Source organism: Podarcis liolepis (genome assembly GCF_965112155.1).
Source record: "Podarcis liolepis genome assembly, chromosome: 10".
NCBI classification, from domain to species: domain Eukaryota; kingdom Metazoa; phylum Chordata; class Lepidosauria; order Squamata; family Lacertidae; genus Podarcis; species Podarcis liolepis.
The window spans coordinates 52129816-52146518 of NC_139562.1; the positions used below are offsets into that span (position 1 = coordinate 52129816).

General features: G+C 42.7%; 1 protein-coding gene across 8 annotated transcripts in view; it reads right to left on the reverse strand.

Moving 5' to 3' along the window:
- Positions 1 to 16703, reverse strand: part of DOCK4 (dedicator of cytokinesis 4) — a 244474-nt gene that overhangs the window by 5878 nt on the left and 221893 nt on the right. For 4 of the 8 annotated variants that reach the window (XM_083463216.1, XM_083463215.1, XM_083463214.1 and 1 more), the window contains 11 exons: positions 14894 to 14980; positions 12603 to 12779; positions 11075 to 11158; positions 8797 to 8916; positions 8355 to 8476; positions 7620 to 7740; positions 5163 to 5244; positions 4837 to 4946; positions 3765 to 3932; positions 1490 to 1562; positions 144 to 257 (listed from right to left, as the gene is read on the reverse strand). In XM_083463216.1, the coding sequence (XP_083319342.1) occupies positions 144 to 257; positions 1490 to 1562; positions 3765 to 3932; positions 4837 to 4946; positions 5163 to 5244; positions 7620 to 7740; positions 8355 to 8476; positions 8797 to 8916; positions 11075 to 11158; positions 12603 to 12779; positions 14894 to 14980 (1258 nt within the window). The remainder of the gene's footprint in view (positions 1 to 143; positions 258 to 1489; positions 1563 to 3764; positions 3933 to 4836; positions 4947 to 5162; positions 5245 to 7619; positions 7741 to 8354; positions 8477 to 8796; positions 8917 to 11074; positions 11159 to 12602; positions 12780 to 14893; positions 14981 to 16703) is intronic. The other 4 variants (XM_083463219.1, XM_083463220.1, XM_083463218.1 and 1 more) reach the window with 1 other exon arrangement.

The window sequence follows — 16703 nt, forward strand, 5'->3', positions numbered from 1 at the left end:
GGGACAAATCACAAAAATCACAAAAGCAATTGTGCTGATTTTGGTAGTGGGCTACATGTGCATGATATCTGCTGGAGGGGCAACCCCCCAACCTATACATAAATCCCTGCAACAATAAGAACAGTTGTGATGTATCCACATACCAGTTTGCGTGGGGCGTGGGGGCACAGGAGGAGACATAAGCTTTGCACTCTCTGACATGTTCCTGGCTTCCTTCCCGCTGTCCAGGCTCCAGCTGCTGGGAGTGCTGTTTACAGCTGGATAAAGATGACAAAAATCAGCATTGGTATTCTAAGCTGTCAAAAGTCAAATGACATATAAGCCAGTTTTTAAAAGTTGGCTACAAATTCTCGATTCAAGCCCCTAGAGCAAATTTACTTAACTAGTCTCTGTAGCCTCCAGGTTAAGGGTTAGCCTTCAAGGACAGAGATTTCGGCCTCTCTTCTGCCTGAATCTACTGAGGAAGCCATTCTTTCACATTTTATTTAGACTCACTATTTCGTCTTACTGAACACCACTGTGGTATTTAACTGCAATATATATATAGTACTGAATGTAAAATTGATTACAATTGTGTATATATCTATTAGGTAGTATCTGAATAAATCATACTTACTAAATCAATAAAAATCAATCCATTAGCTTATAATCATGACTAAGTTACAGTAAGTCCTTTATTTCAATGGGTCTCCTATGAAGATGACTACCGTATTTTTCGCACCATAGGACGCACCGGACAATAGGACGCACTTTGTTTTAGAGGGGGGAGAACAAGAAAAAAAATTCTCCCCCTCTCTGTGCAGCGCCCCTTCAGTGAAGCGGCAGGAGGCGCTGCACAGAGAGGGGGAGAACTTTCCCCCTCTTGTTTTCCCGCTCTAAAACAAGGTGCCGTTTAAGGTGCGTTCAGGCGGCTACCTTGGAAGCCTGGAGAGCGAGAGGGGTCGGTGTGCACTTACCCCTCTTGCTCTCCAGGCTTCAGGTTCCTTTCGACCTGCTCTTTGGGGCTGGCGGGGGGAAGCCCACCACCAGCCCCAAAGAGCAGGTCAGGGAGCAGCGGAAAGGCGCAGCGGAGAGGCTCCTGCCATAGCCGTGCGTCACCTCTCCAGCTGGGAGAGGGTCGCGGGGGGCTGCTTTAGCCCCGCGCGCGCGCTCTCCCAGCTGGAGAGGTGACACGAGGCTGCCATAGCCGCACGTCACCTCTCCAGCCGGGAGAGGGTCTTGGGGCTATGGCGTCTTCGCTCCATAGGACGCACACACATTTCCCCTTCATTTTTGAAGGGGGAAAAGTGCGTCCTATGGAGCGAAAAATATGGTAAATGGGGTGTCACCCATTAAATATATTATATTACACTCTAACGCTACATTGTATATTATTTCTGCTTGACAACTTTTTATTATTGTGCATTGCTTTACTTTTTTCTTGTGAGAGCCACCACAGATATTTTACAGAAAGGTGAGATATGAACATCAAAATAATTAAAATGCTTACCTTTCTCAGGACCAGACAAATTAGGATCGCTTCGGGGCAAAGCACCATCTCCAATGTGATTGAACAAAATTCTCTAAAAAATCACAACATTTTTATGACAGCATTTTTATTAAACCTTTAGATGTTTTTTATTAAACCTTTATATGTTTGCAAATATAAAATTAAATTTGGGAATAAATTATCTTTTTTTAAAAAAACCCAGACTAAAGCATGATTGATATGGATTTTCTGAGTCCTAAGAGGACAGCTATAAGACAAAAAACAGAGTAATTTAATTTAAATACCGTGTACAAAAACAAAGGTCAGCTCTTTCTGTATTGAAAAACGAGGGATAATTAATCTGCAGAAGGGCTATGAATTGAACAGTGAAAAAATAAGGCATTCCCGAGGCTTGCTTTTTTTAAACCAGTGGAAGCTAAAATGCTTCAGATAACATTCAAATTCAACTGCAGAAACTCTTGAGATCTTAAAAAATATGAAAAGAGCTTCCTTATTTTGGGGGGGGAGGGTCCAGCCTCTACTTAATAAAATATATATCTGATATTATCTGGGCAAATCCTATTCATACAACCATACTTGACTCATGTGTAATACACCATTTTTCTAACCACCCAATGATACTGGAATTTTCTTAAGGACAGTTAGTAAAGAATATATTATATAATAATTACTATATGTCATTAAGAACCTGTTAGCAAAAGTCAACTGGATGAATTTTACAATCTCCTTTGAAAATGATAGTTTGATAATAATGCAGATACAATCATCAGATAAACCATTTAGACCAAGTTTGTGAAGGCAACAAAACAGAGTTTATTCTAGAATATAAAGTAACATCATTTAGTCACTGGTACCTATACAAAAAATCCCAAGGCAGTTCCCACATCTCCCTCCAAGGGCAATTACTGATTATATACAGGAAGTGAGGCAAAGATGTACAAATGAAGTTTGAGTGGAGGTATGCACTTAAATTGAAGACTATAAAGTAGATCTAGATGTTTATATGGAAATAACAGTAGGTCCTGAAAGAGCTAGTGAAAAGGAAGAAAGCACCCATAAGGTCATTGGATGTGAATGCTAAACTACCAGTAATTTCCAATTTACATTGCAAGAGCCTAAATACTGGTTAAGCAAACGGGTCAAAATCAAGGTTAGCAAATGCAACATTTGCAAGAACTTCGGATCTTTTCTGTGGGAAAGTATACAGGGACCAGTCAAGGAACCAAAGTCACTGATAGAATAGTGGAAGCAAACTCATAAGACAAGAACTGCCAGATATCCAAGGCAAACAATACATTCACGAGAACAGGGAATCGTGGGGTACTTGCGAAGAAAGAAAAGGGGGAAAAGTGTGGCAACTACAATGAAGCTAGAGGAGACAGTAAGAGTATGCAAAGCTTTATCACTAGAAACATCGACATGCAGACACGTCAATTAGAAGATGGAGAATAAGCATGACAAGTCATGACAGCGCAGCCAACAGCCATATTCTCAGAACAGGAAACGATCAGACCGCCTTTCTGACCGGCCAAATGTGACGGCAACTCGGTCTAACAGGCCAGCCTGTGAATTTGTTAAAAATGGGCAAATCTGAGTGGCGGTGGTAAAATATGGAAATAGTTTGACTACAGTCCATGTTGTACCACCATCGCGTCCCATGTTTACTAAATTCACCCCTTACAAAAACGAGGCACGTCGTTACCAAATAATGATTTTGTCCTGGTGTTGTGACACCGGGAAGTACAGCAAAAGGCAAGCAGGATGGAAAGGAACCATACAAATGGGCATATTCCTGATCAGCCACCCTGAGCATGAAGAAAGCTAGAATGATAGACCTGTCGCCCAAGTCTGGTCACCGCTGTCAAGTGCTCTTAGTGAGGTTTCTATGGTCTGAAATAAATTACTGAAACTTCCAGGTCTGTACCCCCCCCCCGAGGCAAATGACCACCTGGATCTCAGTATCCAGTACTTTCTCTTATGTGGGTAGGTGGACCTAATTCTGAATGTGAGGCTACAGGGGAACTGCTATTGCCTCCAACAATGACTTGGTGAACTGTGACAAAGCAGTATTCCATTTCTCCCACTCCATATCCGTCTCTCTAGTGATAGCCCAGAAGTCCCTATTATGGTGATGTTCTATAGTACAGGGCCACCCCAAGAAAAGGTCCTTCTCCTCTTTGATTTAGTTTAAAGAGGTGACAGAGAAAAGGAACTGCTTGAGTCGTTATCTGCATAATGTTTGCATGAGAAATAGGTGTGTGTTTTTTCTACTTACCCTGTCGGGGGCTACACAGGTTGTTGACAGATTGTGAGACTTCCCTGTCAGGTAAGCCTCTGGGTGAGCAGATACTGGGCATATGTGTTCCTCAGGCTCCTTTGGTGAATCTCGGATGCATCGCGGAATAGAGGCCTCATTCCACTTGGCAAAGCAAGGGTTTGCAGACTGGGAGCAAAAATGGTACAGTTCTTTCTTTGTGGCATGCACCAAAAGCCACTTTAACACAAGAACATTTCTCCAGGGGCCCATTTCCTGCCCTGGCTGCTCCAGCGGATGATAGAAAAGTTTAGGCTGATTCAAAAATAATGTTTGCTGTCGCTGAGCAAATGTCAGCTACGATGGCAACCAGCAAGTCATAACAAGACTAGAGGAGATCATGTTATAGAACGACAGAGGAACTATTAAGCAAGAGCTTCCCATCAGAGAAAATGAATTACAAAAATCCATGGGACGTTCGTTTCTGAAGATCCTTTGAAATGGCAATAATGTTCTACCAACAGAGCCCAAACTCCACTAATCACAGGGAACCTGTTCCAAGGTTTCCCCAAGTCTCAGCATGAGAACTACATTGTTAATAGCATGGTGTGGTGATGGAATGGTCTACAGAGGTTTCAAGAAATATGCCAAGGGTAAATGTGATTGTTAAAAAGAATGGCTGTCAATTATAAATAGCATTATGTAAATGGAAAACGGTAGGTACTTTGACCTCATGTTACAAGAAAGGAGTCTGCCCTGCTTTAAATGATAAAACCGTGACACTAAAGGAGAAAACAAAAACAAATATCCTGGGCTTTCTTCCTTCACAACACTTCTCTGCTATTCTTCAAGAAACTGCCATAATGAATCAAGCTAAGAAATTTAGGAGCTGAATTATTACTTACCCTAAAAGTAACTATCTAAGCATTATCATCTGATGAGCATCAACAATGCTCAAAAGATCTACTGTATCTTTTACATGCACAAAAAGTAACCTGTTTGAATTCAGTAGGTAGGTCAATACCATTTCTGCCCCGCAGAAGCTCACTTGACAGACAGCTGCCCTGTCAAAGTCACCCTTAGCAATGCCTACCTGTGAAGACTCAGCAGGATTTGGGTAAATGGCACTACAAGGCCTCTCCCTTGGAGACAAACAAGAATTTTCTCTGGAATGTTTAAGCTTGTCGGACAACAGAGGCGAGCCTGGAACAAAAGAGAAACCTGCAGAATCAGTACAGTTCTCCTGACCTTCAGTTTGGTGTATTATTCTGGTGAGGCCGCAATGGACAGAGACTCTACAGTGGCTTGCCTCGCACTGCAGAACTGCAAAATGGCGTGATCGAGAAGTGGGTTGCATTAAAATCATTTAGTAGTGCCCAGAAAGCTTCGGGAAGGGACTTTAGGTAATGAAGCACTAACCTCTGGCACTGGATGGAGCAGAGCTGGTCACATTAGGTGAAGCTGAATGAGTAGAACTCAGGCTTGAGGTAGATGGACTTGGCTGGAAATACAAGAGTCACAATATCTCAATGTCCTCATCATGTGACATGATGATAAACAGGTAAACAACAACATGCTCTGATTCATGGCATGGTGGATTATGGAGAGGCTCAACATACAGGATCCAAGGCTTGACTTATTTAACAAATGATAAATTGGAGCAAATATATGATTGGGTGTTAAGCTGGTGACTGATGGTGCAACCCTGTGCATGTTTACTGAGAAGGTTTCAAAGGGATGTACCCAAATGTACGTGGTTGCAGCTGAAATTCACTTCTCACCCCAAAACCACAACCTCATCTTTTTGCACCATTTATTACCTTTACAAACCATACAGTAAACCTAGTAACTTGTGTCAGGATTAACAGTGGGCCTTTTTGTGTGTGATAGGGAGGAAAACGGAAAGGCAGCAAACAATCAGAAACATTAACAAATGTACTCAACCTTTAAAGAATATTTTATTTACAGAAAAAAATATTCTCATCTTGCACTTGCCATCCTAAATAAAACTAGAAAATTAGTCCATAATAAAATACAAAAAATGAAAAAACGTGTTTTTGAATGTTATTCATAGAAAATTATTTCTGGTTGCTAAATTGATGACCCTTGGGGTCCTTTCCAACTCTATGATCCCTTTGTTTTGTTCTGCCCACCCCACTTCTCCAAGGGGTACAGCCCTTACCCGAGTTTAGTTTCCTTTGGAAGTTCACTGGAGACTCGTGGCCTAGTTAAATGTTTGAATTTATTTACCAAATACTGTACACAGGTTGAGTACAAGTGATGCACAGCTTCAACACTCAAACATCCGAAACTTCACTACGTCCACATCAGATATCCAGGAAAAAAAGCAGCTGCCACACCAAAATGCTGCTAGGTTACAGGGTCCATAAACTAGGGGTATGCAAAAGTTGTGGATAGATTCTGAATCATGAACTGACATGATTTGAGGATTGCCCAAGTGAGAGAGAGATCCCTAAACCAAAGTGGGGATCTTTGAAGCATTTTGGAGAGTCAGATTTATTTTTTTATTTTAAATAAGATGAACAGCGTTTCTCTAAAAACTGAAACGTCTCTCCTAATATTTACAGTACAAGAAAAACGCCAGGGTGGAGAGAGGGATACGACCTCTTTTGTGACTGATCTATTTTGAAGGAATTGTTAACCAAGGTTCTCCAATTACCGTGTTTTGGGAAGGGGTGTTGATGTAATGGATCGTGTCTGTGCCAGCTTTGCATTTATCTTAATACATTTATCTGTATCAAGAACTAATGGCTAAAAAAAATAGATCCTGTTGAAATACATCACTAGAATATCCTGAGCTATCAACACTCCTTTGTCAGCTCCAAGACTCTGTCCAGGTATTGCCTCAGCATAATTCAGAAATCTGATAGGAAACCTATAAGAATATCTTCTCTTAAAAGTGGAATATGAGGGTAAATAATCTACTATGTGTGACAATATTTTAAATAGCTGTGCAGTTTGTTGTCATGGAGCAACATGGCTTATCAGCCACTCATCCCACCCTCAGTGAAGAGAGTAAAGGTAAAGGGACCCCTGACCATTAGGTCCAGTCACGGACGACACTGGGTTGCGGCACTCATCTTGCTTTACTGGCCGAGGGAGCCGGCGTACAGCTTCCAGGTCATGTGGCCAGCATGACAAAGCTGCTTCTGGCAAACCAGAGAAGTGCACGGAAACGCCGTTTACCTCCCCGCTGGAGCAGTACCTATTTATCTACTTGCACTTCGTGCTTTCGAACTGCTAGGTTGGCAGGAGCAGGGACAGAGCAACGGGAGCTCACCCCGTCGCGGGAATTCACACCACCAACCTTCTGATCGGCAAGCCCTAGGCTCTGTGGTTTAATCCACAGCACCACCACTCTGTACCCCAGACAGTACAGTAAGACAAAACCTTGATGCTAATATATTTAAGATCCTCCTCTTGAATATGGAGTCTGCATGACAAAGGGCAGTTGGAGACTGAACTTTGTGGGCTTCACCATTAAGTGAAGAACAGCTTTTCTCTGGAGATTTGCCAAAGGCAGAGCTAGAGCTTTCCCCCCAGCACTTACTGAATGATTAGGCTTTGTTTATCAGGATTATAAAATAAAAAGGGTATTTTAAACAAACAAACAAATAAACAAACATATTGCAATGGGGATTGATTGTTTCAAGTTTTATTTCTAATCCTGAGCTGATCAAATTGGATGTGTCAGAAGTGCAAATAAAAATAATGAAATAAATCTCGCAGTGTCCTCAGCACCTGCTGTTTCCCTGCATACCGCTTCAAAATAGTACCCCCACACCTCCCAAAACTAGAAAAGTCCTCAGAAAGATATAAACTGATCCAGTTTTAGATGAAGGGAACATTTTGTACCTGCATGTTGAAAACTTCATCGGAGCTTTCAGACTGTCCAGTTATATTGCTGACCTCTGCAGAGGCTTGAGAGGACAAAGATGAAGAGGAGTATCTGTTGACAGCTGGGTAACTTAAGGGGCTGTTACGAAGAAGAAAACATCCACTCTTATCCTTTATCAGTTTGTCATATAATATATATATACACACACATCCTACAGTAGAGAAAGGAGGGAACCTACAGGCCTCCAGGTGTTGTTGGACTACAGTTCCCATAATCCCTAGCCACTGGCAATCCTGCCTGGGCCTGGTGGACTCCAAGAGGACCTGGGAGGCCTTCAGGTTCCCCATCCGTATCACAGAGCAGGGTTTCCCAAACTTTTGTCTCCAGCTGTTTTTAGACTATAACTGCCATCATCCCTGACCACTGGTCCTGCCGGCTAGGGATAATGAGGGTTGTAGTCCAAAAACAACCGGAAACCCTGCCCTAGAGTGTTGCAAAACTATAAGACTAATCCAATTTGTGCCCTAAAACAGTTTCTCCCTTACTTCAAGCATTCTGCCCTCCATTACAAATGCCTGCCCAACTTTATTTTTATGAATACCTTTAAATGAAGGAATCACTATAACCTCCCTTGGCAGTTAGTGCTATTATTTTTCTCTGTTTCAGGATTGTCCAACTTTGGTGAGAATTGGTCTGCTTGTATAAACATGTACAAATATTGGAAACACAGAACTTCATTTTTTTCCACGTACCTGCGTCTGGGAATCACTCTGACACCATCTGGACTCATAGAAACAGGGATTGAATTTCTAGAGATGCGGGGACTTCCGTTCGGAAAGTGAATTGGACTGGCTTGGATGCATGCAGCAAATTCCTAAGTATACATTTAAATTTAAAATATTAGGGACCAGGACAATTTTTTTAAGGGCATGCTTTGCTGTTTTGAAGACAACTTTTATATATGGCAAGTATCTTGTAAAAAAAGAATATATAAACTATAAACTAAGGAAATTAGATTTTTCTTTTTTAATGACCCCCCCCCCACTCCACAGTAAGCATTTTTCCTTGAAACAGGAAGGTATAAATTACAGTGATGCAATATAGGCCTACAACCAGAAGATGTCACTGTCTGTTGCTTAATAAATATACTGACTATGTACAACAGAAGGGCCTTTCATCATGAATCACACATACCTGTATTCCCAAACTTGATTTCATCACAAAGAACTGATCCACTAGTTTTTTATGTAAAGGTCTCATATCTTGAGGGACAAACTTCTCATGCACAGCTAAGCCAAATTCCAGAATCTGGGCCTTCACACAACAAAGGGAGAATGATTATTATTAGTTGTCTTCATATGTATCTTTGCTATGACAGCAATTTCTAACCATGTACAGTATCGTCAGATCTTTGGTGAGCACCTCCTTCCCCCAGCCAGGGCATTGAAAATGGGTCAAGGATGGGTATTCCAGCATGACAATGACCCAAAACAAACAGCCAAGACAACAAAGGAGTGGCTCAAGAAGAAGCACATTAAGGTCCTGGAGTGGCCTAGCCAGTTTCCAGACCTTAATCCCATTGAAAATCTGTGGAGGGAGCTGAAGGTTTGAGTAGCTACACATCAGTCTCAAAATCTTACTGACTTGGAGAGGATCTGCAAAGAGGAGCGGGACAAAATACCTCCTGAGATGTGTGCAAACCTGGTGGCCACCTACAAGAAATGTCTGACCTCTGTAATTGCCAACAAGGGTTTTGCCACCAAGTACTAAGTCATCTTTTGCAAAGGGATCAAACACTTATTTCACTCATTATAATGCACACCAATCTCTGACTTTTGTCTTCTGGGTTTCTGGGGTTTTTCCTGTTGTTATTCTGTCTCTCACAGCTACAATAAACCTACCATTAAAATTATGGACTGGTCATTTCTTTGTCAGAGGGCAAACAAGCAAATTTAGCAGGGGATCAAATACTTTCCCCCCTCCAAACTCCAAAATTGCTACTGTCAAAAATTAACTATCATTCAGGTAACTATGAAGCTGAGGAAGTTCAGATGCCATGATATTATGTAAGGTGACCATTATTTAGGGTGACTTGGGTGAACCACAGTGAGCTCTCCCTCCTCATTTCTCCATCCTTATAGCTATGAAGAAATTGGAAGATTTCGCTTCCATTTTTTAATGAAGCATAGTTTTATTAACCACCATAAACTATGACCAATTTTAACAATGGTTTGTTGAAACAAGCCAGCTTCATAAGTCACTGCTGGATTCAGATAAAATCCCAAACTGTAGTTAATCAAAAAGAGAAGCAAAAACTCCTGTTTCCTTCTCATGACTACGCTGGAGGATGTCACTGTGACTTGCTCCCTTCACAATAAACTATGGCTTATGTCCAAACCAGTTCACTGTTAGATACGGAAGAACATAATTCTGCATACATAGATCTTTGCCACTACGCCAAGAGCAATCCTTGTGGGCTGCTGGAGCCAGCTGTAAGCATACTGTCAGGGAACTGCCATCAGTGCCGGAGGGAGAGAGCAAAATCCAGAGGGATTCCAGAGAGCGTCCCGGGAGTGGGAGAGGCAGCCCATCTTCTGGGGAAGAGAATCAGCATAGCACCAGTGGAGAAGGGGGGCAGATGGGGGAAGCGGCGAGGCGGTCCCATGACTCCTTGCCGGGGACCAGCGGGGAGAGTAGAGGTCCTCCGCTGCCTATGCCCTCCTTGCGCAGAAGGCTTTCGCGCAGAGAGAGTAGGAGGAGACTAGGCGTCAAAGAGCTTCTTTGCTGGAAGAAGTTTAAGAAACGCCCACTGACGGATGCTGCCAGCGATTGAGACAGCCACGGGAGAGTGGCTGTCCGGACAGAAAAGGTTCACTCAGGCAACACAGCCAGGTGTTTGCACCGGCTTACGCACGAGCAGCCCCTAGAACCATTACACATACGGCATACATTTCAAAAGCTATTCCAAGAAATTAAACCCCGCTAGAAATATGGACATTTAAAGGGCAGTGAACTGCAAAAGACATAGCTGCTAGTCTGCATAATTCACCTCCAGTTTTAAGGAGACTCAGAATTAATACCGCAAAGTTATCTTAAGATTTTTAAAAAACCACCCTTGTTTCTGATCCCCTTCATTCCCTGTTTTAAGCCAGATGGAATCCTTCCTACAGTACATTTCAAGCAGCGTATTATTAAAATATATGCAGACAGTCACGTGGCAAAGTTCTGCCTGTCACCCACTCTTCAGTTGAGGCTGCTCTGCCGAAAACAAGAGAAATAGCCGTTTTAAAAGATCAGAGGGATGATGTTAACAACACTTAGCTTGCTCACTCGCCCTTAGCATTGCCATCTGAACATCAGTTCTACAAATCCCAGAGCCCTCTGAAAAGCAGAATGTTGCCTTGTTGTGCTTTTTCCTGGGTTCATGTCAATTTCAACAGACAGCACGTGGCTTGCTTGGGTTCCCCTTTACCTGCTCAAGCATAAGTTCCCTCAAGCATGCGATCTTCTCTCCATCCTCTGGGTGGTTCAAGATATATTCCTTCACAAAGAATGCCTGAGCAGAATATAATTGTAGCACAGGGTCTACATGTTAGTTCAAAGTACATCGTGTTTACAAGAGTTTCCATCCAAACCCAGTCCTCCTGACAGCAGCCTGCCATCTCCTTAAAGTGCATTTCAGCTCAAAAGAGCAATGCCAGTTCACCGTCAGTTCATTTCAACAGTAATACATGTTTGCAAGGTATTATTGTTACCGTGTTGTGACTCACTCATTTTTACATCTGACGGTGCATAAGCAGCTGCCTGTCACCTTAAACCAAGGTTCTCTGATGAACACTGCCTTAATAAAATGTGCCAATTTCCATTCCATGTTAATCAGCATGTCTGCAAAACCAAGGAAGGCTCCTGCAGCACTTTAAAGTTGAACACATTTATTATGGCACAAGGTTTTGTGGTTTTAATAAATTGCTGGTAACTGTCATATGGGTTGCATCCAACTGAGTTTTCCTTAGAGCAGGCACATTGAATTTAATGGTCTTGATGTACAGTGGTGCCTCGCAAGACAAAAAGAATCCGTTCTGTGATTCTCTTCGTCTAGCGGTTTTTTCGTCTTGCGAAGCAAGCCCATTGACGGATTAGCGGATTAGCACTATTAGCGCTATTAGCGGCTTTTAGCGGCTTATCGGCTTAGCAGATAAGCGGATAAGCGGCTTAGTGGCTTAGAAAAAGGGGGGGAGGAAAAAAACCCCGCAGGAACTCGCAAGACATTTTCGTCTTGCGAAGCAAGCCCATAGGAGATTCGTTTTGCGAAGCACCTCCAAAACGGAAAACTCTTTCGTCTAGCGAGTTTTCCGTCTTGCGAGGCATTCGTCTTGCGGGGCACCACTGTATCTATTTATTTCAATAGGATTTCTCTGAGTATGACTGTTTATCTAGATCAGGGGTAGGCAACCTAAGGCCCATGGGCCGGATACGGCCCAATCACCTTCTCAATCTGGCCCACGGACGGTCTGGAAATCAGCGTGTTTTTACATGAGTAGAATGTGTCCTTTTATTTAAAATGCATCTCTGGGTTATTTGTGGGGCATAGGAATTCATTCAATTCCCTCCCCCCCCCCCAAAAAAAATATAAAATGCATCTCTGGGTTATTTGTGGGGCATAGGAATTCATTCAATTCCCCCCCCCCCAAAAAAAAATATAGTCTGGCTCACCACATGGTCTGAGGGATGATGGACCAGCCCACAGGTGAAAAAGGTTGCTGACCCCTGATCTAGATACAGTCCCCAAGTACTGGGATTGTATCTGGGAAGAAGGGCTGGATAAAATGGTGATACATGCTATCTCAGCCTACATAGTCAATCAGATTTCTAAACAGTCCCAATTAGTGTGACAGATAGGATTAAGTTAAATATGATTATATAGCTAAGTAAGGTGGAGCAGAGGGGTTTTAAATAAGAATACACCTTAACCCCCAGCACTTTAGGTAAGAAGGACGTACCTCTTGGTACCTGGTGACTCCACCGTTCACCGCTGCATCAATGACCCCATTCAAACACATTGTTAGGGGGTTGATGTTCTGCATCTGTCGAGTCTGACACTGACTGATCAGTGTCCTCAGCTGTTGGTTTTTATTTTCCAGCACTTCAATAGCATTCTCCAAGGGGCTCATTTCCACCTGAAAACCATCAACAGCAATGCATCTGCTTATTTGACACAGACTTAGCAGCTCCTTTGCAACTGCCGACAGCTTTGACAACCTCATCTCTGATGTGCTATTCTGACTGAAGAGAAATTAAGCACCACCCCACTTCCAAGTGATGTTCTGGAAAGCTTGAGGATATGTAGAGTGTCGGGTGAAATCTGTGACCAAACTTACAAGAGGTGTTAAAGCTACTATATAGTGCTATTTATTTAGCCCTGCACCTCAGCTAAAAGCAGCATGGAAGAGATATCATAACTATACATGCCATGTATTTGTCGTAGTGGTTTAGAACTAAATCTTTATACGCAATGACTATAGCTATAAGATTTCTATATTTACATTTCTGTTAAATGCACTTGGTTAATGTTTATTCACATTCAGAAATAATTATATATATATATTATATATATAATTATAAATTTATATATATTTCTCCCTCTCTGTGTCTCTTTCATGGGATGAGCTTCTATCCAGTTTTAGCAGTTCCCAGGATATGGTCCCAGAGCATTGTGTACCCAAGGCAGATATGACCACCATTTTGCTTAAATTAAGCAGATCTGATCAGTGCCTACATGGGAGACCTTTTGGGGACCACGTTTATGTCATTTTGGGTTTGATGGGTGAAGAGGAGTGGAGTATAAATGGAAGAAAAGAAATAATTTCTGCACTGAGTTTGTTCACTCCCCACCCCCAAATACCATACCATACGATACCATTTCATTTGCTATTTGTTATTATCTAACTAATTTAATCTACAACAGTGCCAGAGGGGGATGGTCAACTAGATAGGAGGGATAATTTTATTTGGCCAGCAAATAAACCAATCTAATTTGCACTGAGTGGACTAATACACAGACTGGAAAGTACTTTTCTGTTTGTAAGACTTGGTTTTTTTCTTTTAAAATTATGCTAAAAAGTGGGGGTTGTCTTATACATGGATAGTGCATAGGGTAGACATTTAATTGGTTGCTACCATGGCAGTCAGCGACTATTGGGTGTGGTATTGGATCCTGCATCAAAAGCTGGTGTTGATTGGCTGATGTTGTGGCAATTGGGTGGGCAATTTGCAGCTTCTGGTGGCAAGAGGTCAGAGAAGCGAATTTAGCACCGCATGCAGGAGAGCGATTTTTTTGGGGGAACCCAAAAAAGCTCAACAACCCTGTGCAATCCCCCCAAAAATCTCAACAACTCTGAGGCCTCCCTCCCCCCCCCCATTTTCTTAAATTTGAGTCCCCAAATATAGGGGGTGTCATATACATGGGGACATCTTATACACGCAAAAATACGGTAATTGTTCTTCAGATTTTCCTCTTTGAATTGTTGTCACATAGTTCTTTGCTCACAAATGTGCCTAAAGCATATTTTCTTTGAGATAAAACGCATTTGCACTGATATAAAATACGCATCTAAATACTTATCCTGTGAGGAATAATAATAATAATAATAATAATAATAATAATAATAATAATAATAATAATAATAAACCTTTATTGTCACTACACCACCTGTGTGCAGTGAAATTAAACGACCCCCCCAATACATTCAGTCTTGTTCCTGCTCTGTGTGCTTGTCAGAAGTCAATTACACCACTATTTTTTCCCATTCAGCAGCCTAACAGCCACGGATAAAAACTGTTCTTTAACCTGTTGGTGCGGCTGACTATACTTCTGTATCTCCTGCCTGAAGGTAGGTGATTAAAGAAGTGCTGGCCAGGGTGTGAGTCATCCCTAAGAATTTTCCTCGCTCTGCTGAGGGAGCGGTCTCCCACGATGCCATCTAGCAAAGTCAGAGGTCAGCCCATGATGTCATGTGTTGTATTCACCACCCTCTGTAAGGACTTCCTGTCCGTGGCTGTCAAACCAGCATACCACAGTATGAAAGGACACTTTCTATTGTGGCCCGGTAGAAGGAGATCATCAATACCAATGAAAGCAACTTGTTTTTTAAATAATAAATAAATCACAGATGAATATAGAAACCGGACAGAATTAACACGTACAAAATTCGCATGGAGGGGCTACAGACTGATACATCTATCACTATGGTCAGGACCCAAAATGACGAGGGTAAATTCAATCCATACTCACTACTTCACGTTTCTCCACTTCAAACCAACGTGAAATCCCAGGCAAGCTCTGCACCAAGATCAGTGTGGTTCTCTCCACCCACAAACTCTGAAACAAAGGAACGTTAATTACACAGCAGCCCAAATTCCTTACCCGCTATTCTGGAGTGGGTGTGGGTGGAGGACAGGTGCTATGCTACCCAGCCTAGACCTAAATCTGCTGGTCTCTGCTGCCAGCAGAGGAGCCCCGCCAACAAGGGGCACTCCAAGGCATCAGCCCAAGTGGTGGGCAGAAGAGACCATGGGTGGTTCCCCTGCCAGAAACAGCCAGCAGAACCCTCCACCCCACCCCCCAAAATGGGTTGGGGAAGTACAGGGCTGGGCCAGCACAGGATATGCTGGATCCTGAAGTAGATCTGCTACCACAGCGCATGATGGCAGTGGGCCTGATTCAGACCTCTCTATTGCACCCAGTCTGGAAGGTGACATAGCATTTCCCCCTTGGCCCTTCCTTTCTAGCTGTGCAGCATGAATAGAAAAGGACGCGGGTGGTGCTGTGGGTTAAACCACAGAGCCTAGGACTTGCCGATCAGAAGGTTGGCGGTTCGAATCCCCACGACGGGGTGAGCTCCTATTGCTCAGTCCCTGCTCCTGCCAACCTAGCAGTTTGAAAGCACATCAAAGTGCAAGTAGATAAATAGGTACCGCTCCAGCGGGAAGGTAAACAGCGTTTCCATGCGCTGCTCTGGTTCGCCAGAAGCGGCTTGGTCATGCTGGCCACATGACCTGGAAGATGTACGCCGGCTCCCTCGGGCGAGATGAGCGCTGCAACCCCAGAGTCAGTCACAACTGGACCTAATGGTCAGGGGTCCCTTTACCTTTACTTTACATCAGTGACTCCATTAAACTCTGTCACCGCTAGCCAGGGGATTGGGTTTTTCTCTTATTAATCAGACTGCTTCCATTAGCAGCACTAATCCCATTCAGGGGTGGGTCTCCTTTTACTGAATTTGCTGCCACTTCACACCATATTAGTTTCCCATCCACAGGTCAGCCAACATATGTATAGAAACTAACACCCTAAAATCCTCTACAATTTAGGTCCAACCATAAGACAAATGGAAGAATGTGCATGGCTCTTTTCAAGTTTATCTAGGCAAATATTGTGACAGGAGCTTTGCTGAGACATGGTATAGGAAAGGGGTATAAAACAAGGCTCTTGATTCTTATACTAAGAGGGGGAGAATGTGAAGAGTATTGAACTAGAGCCTGGGAAAACAGGGGTTAAATCCCCACTCAGCCCTGGAAATTGGTCAGGAGTCAAAATCCTCATTTGGCCAGGAAGCTGACTGGGTGATCTTAGGCCAGTCACCAACTCTTAGTCTAACCTTCCTCACAGGATTGACATGGAGCTGAAGTGTGCAGCCTTATATACCACCTCAAGCTCCTTGGAGAAAAGTTAGAATATAAATGCAAAAATAAATTGATAATAGTTCCCCCCCCCCGAAGTATGTAGGAAGAGAAAATATTCAGCCAATGTTATCTGGCCTGCATTTATTTATTTCATAAAATTTTATATATTGTTTGACTGTAAACAGTAAACAAAAAAGAACCCTCAAAGCAGTTTATAGAAAGTTATCCTCGGCTTCACATCAGTAATTGATGCAAACCAAAAAATATAATGGGAAGCTTATATTTATGCATGAAAAATCTCACACCGGATACAATGCAGGGAGAAAAAAGTTCTGTCTACCAAGGAGGCTTTGAATTTGAACACACACACGCACACATAGGGGGCATTTCAAAAGGCAGCTGTTGGGGTTTTTAAAAGC